At 29.6% G+C, this 11216-nt stretch overlaps 1 protein-coding gene across 2 annotated transcripts in view; it reads left to right on the forward strand.

Moving 5' to 3' along the window:
* LOC117177195 overlaps positions 1-5968 on the forward strand; it is a 45471-nt gene extending 39503 nt beyond the window's left edge. For both annotated transcript variants that reach the window (XM_033367729.1, XM_033367728.1), the window contains exons 5-7: positions 686-852; positions 1083-1178; positions 4072-5968. In XM_033367729.1, the coding sequence (XP_033223620.1) occupies positions 686-852; positions 1083-1178; positions 4072-4458 (650 nt within the window). In that variant the 3' untranslated portion in view covers positions 4459-5968. The remainder of the gene's footprint in view (positions 1-685; positions 853-1082; positions 1179-4071) is intronic.
* Positions 5969-11216: the final 5248 nt, after the last annotated feature.

Genomic DNA, 11216 nt, shown 5'->3' on the forward strand with positions numbered 1-11216 from the left:
GGGCGCATACTTTGAATAAAATATTTGTTATCATTCTCTTGAAATAAATGTGTTTTTTTCTTGAAAAAATACCGGTTTCATATGTATACACCTGGTAGACCTGAAATGAATAGTGATCAACCCACGAATTCATTTATTGAATGATAAGTGATCTATGTGCTCTTTTCATCTGAAAAAGTGACTGTGTGGCAGGCCTTATTTTTTGAACAGTTACTTCTCACAGAAATTCTCTGATTTTTTTCAAAGTACCTGACTCAAATTGGGTAACCAAAGGGCCACGGGGACCAAATGTTGAAAATAGGGTACTTTAGGGACCTTAACTGAATATAGGGTACAATATAGGGAATATAGAGACCGGTCTGTGATATTGAATATCTCCTCAACAAATTTTTCAGTTTCAATTAAAATTTAAAAAACGGGACACATCCTCCCAAGCCGATTATAAGTTGAGTACAAATGTACGCAACCGATTTCGAATCACTTAAGTTTTAATGATTTTAAACATTCCAATCTCGAAAACTTTATTTTAAACGTGTTTATTTTTAAAGGCTTATTTCAACTTGTTGATTCTTGAAGACTTGGAATTTAAAATGCTGGATTCTTATGGTTTGACTCAGTACAATCATATAGCTCGAAAAAATAGGAACAGATTATAAAATATAATATTAATGTTTGAATTTTTTAGTACCAAGAAAGTCGCAGCCGCCTCTTCTTCGACATCGACGTTTAGCAAGGTCACTGGCAACAATGCAAATGATTTTTGGTATAGCAGTAACTTCCTTCTCATTGTTCCTCTTACTATGGGCACCCAGCTTATCAGTTTTTGACAATCCTTATTGGAGCGGCATACCTGTAAGAACTTTTATTTTATTATCAGTTTCTAGTTTATTTTCAATTTTTGTCAATTCTGAAAGGCACTATTACAGAAATCACTTAAGTGCATATATGCATTTTTTTCTTATAATGACAAGTATTCTTCAGAATTCATTTTTCCGAAGAAATTGTACAAAATGTACACTTGTTACTTCTAAAATTGTAAAACGAATCATAGACTCGATTTCTAATTCACTTTTTTATTCCAGCTTTTGATTTCTGGAAGTTTTGGAATATGTCTCCTGTGTTGCTTCAAGAAAGAATACCCAAGAATGGGACCTGGCATATGTCTTTCTGCAACGAAGGTCAGTAATAAATTTTAGAAATAATATTTGTTTCAAAAATGTTAGTGTTTGTTTTAAAAAAGAAATTTGTAGAAACAATGAAAAATTTTAAATATGTTAAAATACCCATGTTTTATTGAAATTTTGATCAGTACTTGACAACAAAATAGACAAGAGTTTCGAAAATAACAGGATGGTCACTTTTATAGTCGGGAAAAATTCCCGCTCTTTCTGCTTCGCGAACATATTTCCCGGTCATTGAAGTTAAAAAACTTCAAACGCTTAAAGCCGCAGATTATTTATTTAAAGTAATCGAAACTAAACTACAAATTAAATTAGCCACAATTGCCGAATTTTAAACTTTCCCAATTAAAGGTTAACAAAATTTGATTTCAAAAACTTTGAACTCAATTGTTTAATAATTAAAAGTTTATATAATGATAACCCAATTTCAATAAGCTTAAATCTAAGCGTTAAAAAAAAGTATATCACAATAAAACATTCAAAATGATGATCTCGGGGTTTCAAATTTGTTCACGGCCATATAATAAAACTATTTTAACAGATTTCACGTCCCAAAATGCTATCAAATCAAAAAATAGGGCCTTTTTCACGTAAATAAGGGAATAAATTCCTTTAAATAAAATTATTACATAGGTACCATGTAACAGGCCTCACAGTCTCGGGATAAAATATAGGGACCAAAGGGTACTTCTTCGTTGCCAAAAGGGTAACAAATTCAGGGTAAATACATGAGACTTCAAAATAATTCAAGTTAAATTCAAAATAAATTAAATTTATTGGAATATTTTTTTTAATCAAAAAAATTCGATTGGTCTCTTTAAAACTTCAGTAACTTTGGAATGATCTTAAAAAAAGTCAAGGGAATTCTAAAGAATTTGATGAAATTCGTAATAATTTAAAGTGAGGTTAAAATACTTCAGGATCAATTAAATAATTTTTTTTAATTAAACAAAAAACATTGAATCCAGTAGAATCGCTTTAAATCTTTGAAACCCTACTAATGTATCATCAGAAAAGCGACCAATGGCTACAAAACAATTCATGTCAAACTCAAAAGAATTCGATGAAATTCATAAAAAATGAAACTGAATTAAAAAAACAATCAAGGCAATTAAAACCAATTTAAAAATATGAAAAATCCATTGAATTGAGTAAACTTGAAATGAGTTTTGAAAAATTAAAGAGAATTTTTAAAAATTTGACGAATTGCCTAAGAATGCAAAGTGCGTTTAAAAGACGTTTAAAAGAAAATCTCTTCAAATATTTGAAACCCTGCAAAATCCCTCACTTCTTGTAAGTACATTCTTTGAAATCTATTAAAATATTATAAAATCTCGTAAAATTACATGAAATCTGATGATACTTCCTAAAATCCTGTGAAATCGATTAAAATACCTGCAAAGCTCTTAAACCCCCACAAAACAATGGAAAACCTTTAAAATCGTATGTAATCCCTTGGAATCTTTTAAAATATCCTATAACCTTACAGGTCCTGTAAAATCCTTCCATATCTACCGAAATTCTCTAAAACCGCATGCCTTTATAATTCCTTAAAATTATTAAAACCTTTAGAAATCCCTTGAAATTGTTAAAAATCTCTTGGAATTTTCTCGAAGTCCATTAAAACACCCTAAAATATTTCAAAGTCTTTGAAATCCCTTCAAACTATTTAAATCTATACAAAAAAGTTTAGAAAATCTTTTAAAATTTCCTAAAATATTTTGAATCCTTTAATATCTTTTTTAATCCCTTAAAACTTTTTTAAAATCTTGGAAATACCTTTGAATATTTCATAATACCCTAAAATAATTCAAATGTTTTTAAATCCCATTAAATTCCTGAAATCCATTAAAAATTTCTTTGTAATCTTTTAAAATAACCTAAAATATTTAAAATCCTTTAAAATGTTAAAAAAAAATTAAAGATCTTGAAAATACCAAGGAATTTGACAAAAAAGTTTTAAAATATTTAAAATACTTTGATCATGTTGTCAATCGATCCTCAGAATCCATTAAATAAAAACTTTAAAAAATTCAAAAAATCGATTTAATTGAGCAGAATTGTTTAAATTTAGAAGAATTCAAAAATTCCAAAGGATTAAAAGAATTCAGAATAAATTAATAAGAATTGAGCGCTAGTTCTGAAAACTAATGACAAATCTCTTTAAATTTGAGAAATAAATTCTTTAAAATCCACTAAAATATGATTAAATCTCGTGGAATTCTATGAAGTCTTGGATATTTCTTGAAATCTGCGAAAATTTATTAACATACCAAATCCTCCGAAGTCTTATAAAATCCTGTGAAATCTTTTAAAATATCTTAAAACCTTCTAGGCCCTGTAAAATCGTTCCATATCTTCAGAAATTCAAAAAAGGATTTGTCCTAAAATATTTTAAACACATTAAAATCTCTTCAAATTAATTAAATTAATATAAAAAAATCCTGGAATCTTCTAAAATACCCCGAAATATTTCAAAAGAATTCAAGACAATGAGTTTATTTATCGTAGGAAAAGTGACATTATTAAAAGTTATATAATGGGTTCTACACAGGGTTTGGGGATTGGGGATATGGGGAATGGACTGTGAAGCCTGATATTGAATTCAATATAAAATGCTTTGAATTCCTGAAATTTTTAAATTTCCTGACCTTTCCACCAAAAGAAGTTGGATTTTCTAATTGGATGCCATTAATTGAGTTCGCATGAAATTGCAAAACACCGGGAAAAGGGGGGAAAAAGTGAACTATTTAAAAATCAATGATTTTATAAACTGTAAGGATTTTTACTGAAAATGAAACAAAATTCTCGTTCTAGTAGCCATCCTAAATAATAATTTTAACCTCTCGTGATTATTTTTATTTTAAAACATTTAATTTTTTTGCAACAGGTTATAAGTGCTTTTTTTGCTGCTGTGGCGTGCGTATCATGCATAGTTGCCTGCATTGCCTCAACAATGCATCTGGTGCGCCTGACAGGGTTGGAATGCACTTCTTCCAGTTTTGCAAGGCCAGGAACTTGCGTTTGCAGACCTCGTGGAAACTCTACGCTTGACATGGATCCAACCCTTAGATATTCAGACCTTGACTGTTCAGAAGTTCAAAATATTCTCACAATTATTTTAATTTTCTCCGCTTCCCTCAACGGTCTCGGTATCATAGTTGCTGGATTATATTGTTACCTTCACTGGAGTACTCGAGAGAAAAGACCGCATTATTTTCAAGTTAGAACCAATCAATCTAGGCCTATCTATAATCCGAATCTTAGTGGCCGATGACCTCGGGGGTTTCCGTCGAGATGTCGACGGAAGTTTGCCCTCTTCGACGTCTATGTTTAATAACAAATTTTAATTTCCCGTTTCTCGAAATCTACGTTCTTAAAAATAAATCTCGGGAAAAATGATTAATAACATTATTATCGTAACAGATTTTTACAATCCTGATGGATCTGTTGTCAATGGGTTTTCCTAGAAATTTTTTAAGTACAATTTGTCACACATTCCTCGGTCGTATTTTGTTAGGCAATACCAAATTTTATTCGATTACAAATATTTTAATTACAGTCTGAAAATTAATTGAAATCGTACAAAAAAACCCCAAGAGTCTCGTGCTTCAATTTTTCCAGCAATAGAATTTGGTAAATTAAAAGGAGACAGGAAGAATTTAAATCTTACTTTATTGTCCACAGTAATTTTAAGTTACCACTTTTTTTTAACTTTAGACGTGACAAATTTCTATGTTTGTCACATCAGAATAATGTCACTGGTTCACTAAAACGGGTCTCAATTGCAAATCAAAGTAGCTTGTGCCGGATGTTCGAATTTGTTTAATTTAATTTATTCCAAATTTTATGTAACTCAAAAGTTGCACTCGTTAATCTTACAATGCTCATTCTTTATAGCAGTATCGCTCTTTTACCCATTTTATGTCCTTTAATTAAAAAATATAAATACTGTTTTGTATTTAAAATTTTATCTGTAAATTTGAACTAATATTAAATTACAATTAAATCGTTATTCGAACATCCGATAGCATTGTTACAATAAAGCAAGACGTTCAGTATTCCTAGATTTAATATGTGTGATTGAGGAGAGTGAATTTCCGCAAGTGTGTATACTTCAAATTTTAATATCCAAGATTTACAAACTTTGAGAGGGGCAATTATAATTATATAAAATGTCTGAACCAAAACTGGACGTATTTTTCATATATAACAAAAAAATGAAAAAAATAATAAAAATGTTGCTGTTGTTTAAACTTGAACAATTTCTGTAATAAGCCCCTCAGATTTACGATTATAGTACATTTCAATGATAAGACTTGAAAGTTTGATGGTTGTGAGAGAATAATACGAATGTACCTTTCATAATAATTAATTCTGCGTTATCTGGAGAATAAAGATTGCTCACTAGTTTATATAAATACAATAATAAATAAATCTTTTTTTTATAAAACTTTTACACAATACCTACGAATATATTGTAGATCTAACAATAAATATTATTTAAAAAAATAAAGTTTACAACTATTTTTTATACATTAGGACCTTCTAAATGTAAGTATAAAAAATGTTTAGAACTTATTTTATTCTTCAGATTTATGTCCGCAAATGGTTGGATATAATATATAGTAAGTCATGTGATTATACAATGTGTATTAATATAACGAACAATTTTCAAGTGTATAGTTTTAAAATTATAGAACAAACGAGTATTTTAAAAAAGCTTCTGCGTGAGTATGTTTCCATTCATCTTGTGTGTACTCCAATAAATCTACACATTTATACAACATTTGTAACTTCAATTTCCCCAGTTTGACAAATGGATACAAATAAAAAAATAATTATGTATATAAATCATATATTTTATTGAAATTTTACTTGCACTATTACAAAATAATCTAGGCTATTGGGAGAAGATTTCTTATAAATTTGATATGCATAAGTCCGCATTCTTCAGTCATCAATTTTGTAACTTCTAATTTTTCATCGAAAATAAAAATGTTTCGGGTATATTAATTTTAAGGAATTCACTTCTGCAAATGTTAACAGAATTACTCTCTGTGAATAAAAATATGTAGTACCAGGTAAATCTCGCGCATAAAAAAAAAGTAATTTGAAATTTTCGATAATTAATAATTTATAATGGAAAGAAACTTACATACTTGTGAAGCTTTTTGAATATAAAGACAATATCATTACAACAATCCACTATCAAACTTGAGAAGTGTATAAAAATTTGTAAACTTTTAAAATAAAAATATTTGATCCGAACTAATATTTTCATCTGTAGAAAGAGAAATGGTAAAAAAAATCGACGCTTAAACAACCGGGAACCGATATCATTTTCGGAAAGAAAGTCTTCACACGAAATTATATTTTCAGATCGAAACAAAAAATACTTTAAATACTTGGTACAAGAATTAATGCAGGATTAGATTTCTCATTTTTAAATTTAAAAAATTAATTTCCAATATATATGGTATTTATCCTACACCCAATAATTTTTGGTCATAAAAAATAGTAATAAGAGCTGAAACAGAAGGATACACACAAAGACATAAAGTTCAAAATGAAAGGCGTAAAATATAAATTCAAATCATCATAGCGATTATCGTGGAAAATATAAATAGTTAAATGTCGGTACATAAAAAATGGAAGGACATTTAACGTATAGATAAATAAGTAAATAATGAAAAGGTTTTTACTATCGCGGTTTCCTGCTCGAGATTCATTATCTGCTAACTCTCAATTTTTATTGAAACTACGCACTAAATTCGATATTCTCGTCGATATTGTTATCAGGTAAACTAAAGTTGAAGAAAAATGGCCCAAGTTTAGAATATTTATCCTGAAACAATATCAACTTTACACAGGAAAAATATCGTACTAGTGCAAGAAATATTTTACGCTGGTTCTACCTACTTAAAAATACACTTTCATACCAGAAACACTAAGCTTGCCTTCCTAGCTTTATCTAAAAATTCGAAACCCACAATCACACCAACACACTCACTCCACGATTCTCTAGAGATTAAGTTCCGGGACATTGTTTCTACTGATTATTTAACTAATACAAATATTCCACAACGAGAGAAATTTAAAGTTTTCATGTGAGGCGCAAATACAAATGCATTCACACAGACTTTGCGCCTTACTTAATTAGAAAATAAAACGGTGTACGCAAACAAGTTCCATGCGGTTAAATCATTAGTAACACCCTACTCTAGTGTACTAAGTTATTTTAAAAAAAGATTCTGTAAAATATTTTAATACCTTCGAAAATTTCTCTTCATAATTTTTAACTCTAACTTATTCGATATTTTTTTGAACAACTCCCATTCTGAACGAAAAATTAGAATCCAAATTTTTATTTACTATGAAAGGAGAAGGGATATTAAATTAAATAGAGTTAAAAACGAGGGGTTAGCCACTGTTGTAACCTGCTGTACAGTTTTCTATGTAACCCCATGTAATCAAAATTTTAAAAAATTGATTATTAATATGCAACCAATAATTTTTAATTTCCGAAAAATAAAATGTAAACTTAATTGATTATTCAATTGAGTAAGTGCAGAACTTAGGGAAGTTGTCGAACCAAAAAAAAAAGATCTCTGAAAAATAGTTTCTCTATGATTTTTAAGAATCAAAATAATATAACTAATTATGCCATTTCAAAAAGAAAAACATTATTTTAAACGAACAATGTTTAAGACTCACACGGAGAGAAATTTCAAGAGATTGATTCACGGAAGCACGTGATTTTAGAGCTACAATTTTTACGAGCTTTAAATTCTCGGACTCTATGCTCTAAAAGCATAGCATTTGAGACCTGAGAACAAAGGGGCGTGGTTTAATGCCTGAAACTTCGGGACCTATGCTTTAAAGCAAGGGTTCCGAGATCTTAGTTTTCACGCCAAAGCGTAATAAAATCAAGAAGCAGTGTCATGAATTAATCTCCCGAAATTTCTCTCCGTGTAGAAAAAACAATGATTTTAACAATGTCTTTGAAATTTAATTTTTACCTACTATCTCTTTTTAACAATTTTTGAAAAATGCTTGAATTATAATACAAGACTACTGTTTCCATTTTTGAAAGTAAAATTTTCTATAGCTGAAATCTTAAATTTTTGTTTAAGAAATCATTTTTAAACAAATAACTACATTTAAAATTCACTGACTTATGTTAAAAACTTTAAATAGAAGATTTGTAAGGAACGTTTTTCCTGAAAAAATATGTAATCATTTATTTTAAAAATTGGTAAGATGCGACGTTAACAAACTATGAAATTACAACAAACATTGTTATAATAATGATTTTGCGCGGGTCTTACATTTTTTAATTAAAAGTTATGTTTTATCTTCCATAATACATCACAGATGATATTTTAATGCTTATAATCATAGATACACCAAACTCTCGCTTCCAGTCACCCCGTTCTCGAGCTTCCTAAAACTGCAGGCTCACGCAGTTTCTCAGGGGAGTAGGGCGAGAGCAGTCAGGCGGCCTCACTGTTTACGTATCGATCACCCTGAAATCAGTCCAAGGTTATTCGAAGGCACTCCCCCCCCCACACACACATTGGCCTGAAAGCGAGAGTTTGGTATAATTTGTTCTCCAGATACCTAATTTTTGACACACCAACCAACAGTTTCTTATATCATTATTTATTTCACAGAAAATCACTAAATCTAACTTGTATAGTGATTTCAGAGTAATATTTACCTGCAACAAAAAATTAACCTCTTTTTTTCTATGTTTTTAATCTCTTTTTTCAATTGCGTTTTTCACTTTTAATCTCATTATTCTGGTGTAATCTTTTATAAAATTGTTAAATTTCATATAATCTCGATTAATCCCTATTATCTTATAAAATACCATGTAATCCTTGTATAATCCTATTTTTAAGCTCACGTGATCTTATGTAGTTATATGTAATCTTGTGTAATCTATTGTAATTTAGTGTACACCGGAAATCGAAGTTGTTAACCCCTCGGTTAAAATATAAACATAACAGTAATTCTAAACTTTTAAAAGATGTAGAAAAAAAACCAATAATGATCTTAATAACGTGAATTTGTTTTTAAACGATAAATAGATTTAAAAATGAGCCACTGCTTGTTAATAAAAAAAATAGACAATGGATAGAAGAAACCACACATAGAAATATAAAAAAATAAAAAAAATAGTGCTCTCGGGGCTTCATTATATCAAAGGAAAAGCGAGAGTAAATTAAATTATTAATTTTTTAAAGCAAAAAAAACTTCCTTTGATTCGAGAATTACCCAGCCTTTTTTTGCTCTTATAATTTGGATTGCTAATAAAAGCTTTCATTATATGCTGTAAAAGGAAACAAATTCTCAAACTGAAAAATTTGTAAGGCAAGAAGAGTCCAAGAAAAGAATGAACCTATTATACGCTAAAAACTTTATAAAAAATGTCCACTCGCTGGTACATGTCCAGCGATCGCTATGAGATTATTAGAAAATACAACCCGTCTTCGTACTTGTTTGGACCTTTCATCCCCAGTATGATGAAGACAGGAGAAACTCCAAAACTATTTACCATCTGCACTCTCGCGTCTAATGAACAGTACGAGCTGAAAAGAAGAAATCATTGTTAATAAAAGTAAATAATCAATTTTATTTAAGAAATAAAAATTCCTAAAATCAGCCACTGATCAAAATAGCATATAAGTAATTGTGTACGCTCAAATGAAAAGGGAACGGATTGCCAAAATTAATTTAGGAATTGTTACAATTTTCGTGAGATAGGTTTTAAATGGCGATTTCAAGTTTCATGTCATTGGGTAGCAGTGTTGGGTAAGTTACTTTTTATATTCTCATCAGAGAAGGTATTCGATTTGTGTAAAATCTGCCCCCCCCCCCCCAGTTTTTGTCAAATTCCTAAGTTTTGAGAGCCCCTGAATCCGAAAAATAATTTTTACTAATGTGCCTGTCTGTATGCATATATGTATGCCTGTCTGTGAGCACGATAACTTTTGAAAAAATTATTCTATTACATTGGCCTTTGGTACACTCGTTTAATGTCCGAAACTGTAGGTCAAGTTTGTTAGCCAGTTATTTTAAATAGAAAATTCAAAAAGTGAGAGCATTTTGAATATTTTTGCGACCACTTTTTTCAAAATTAAATTTTTTTTACGGTTGTTTATAGTATTCAAAAAATTGAATAATTTATCCTGATGTCTTTTCATAAAACCAAAAATTACCAGAGTTAAAGTATTTACAAAATTCCAAAAAACACATGAAAATGAACCTTTCTCGAAAAATTTCAAATTCTAATTTTGACAGTATACAAAATAATGGAAAATCCATAAATTCCATTTTTTTATTGGAACAATTTCACGAACTCGTCCTTTCCTTTAGGACCTAAAAAAAGTGTGCCAAAGCTGAATTTTATTCGTTCATTTCTTCGAGAGTTATCGTGTTTACGGACGGACGGACGGACGGACAGACAGACGCCATCGTAAAAGCCTGATTTTCGGATTCAGGGGGTCTCGAAACGTGGAGATCCATTGAAAAAGTGTGATGTCAAATTTCCGACAATTCTAATACTTTCTCAATCATAAATGATGAGAATGTAAAAAGATTTTAATTTGAAATCCAACACAGTTGAATTTTCAACCAAAAAAGACAGATTTTCAACCAAATATCTGTGTCCTTAATTAAATCAGTTAATTTTTTATCAAAATAGTTAAATTTAAAAGAAAAGAGATTTTTTTTACCAAATGATATAATTTATTTAAACGACAAAACCAAATTTTCAATCCAAAAGAACAGATTTTCTGTCCAAAAGGGAGAAATGATTACAAATCATTAGAATTAAGCACGATAATCGAGCACTGCAGCCGTTAAATCTTCAATCTGACCACAGAATCGTGTTGAGCGGAAAAAAATATGTAAGATATGATAAATGCGGTAGTCTACACTGAAAAAATGGTCTAGCTGGGACAGGTAGACCATTTTTTCAGTGTAATATCTTTGTAATTGCTTCAAATTCAATTCCCAATGGTTCAG

Source organism: Belonocnema kinseyi, chromosome 7, assembly GCF_010883055.1.
Source record: "Belonocnema kinseyi isolate 2016_QV_RU_SX_M_011 chromosome 7, B_treatae_v1, whole genome shotgun sequence".
Taxonomy (NCBI): Eukaryota; Metazoa; Arthropoda; class Insecta; order Hymenoptera; family Cynipidae; genus Belonocnema; species Belonocnema kinseyi.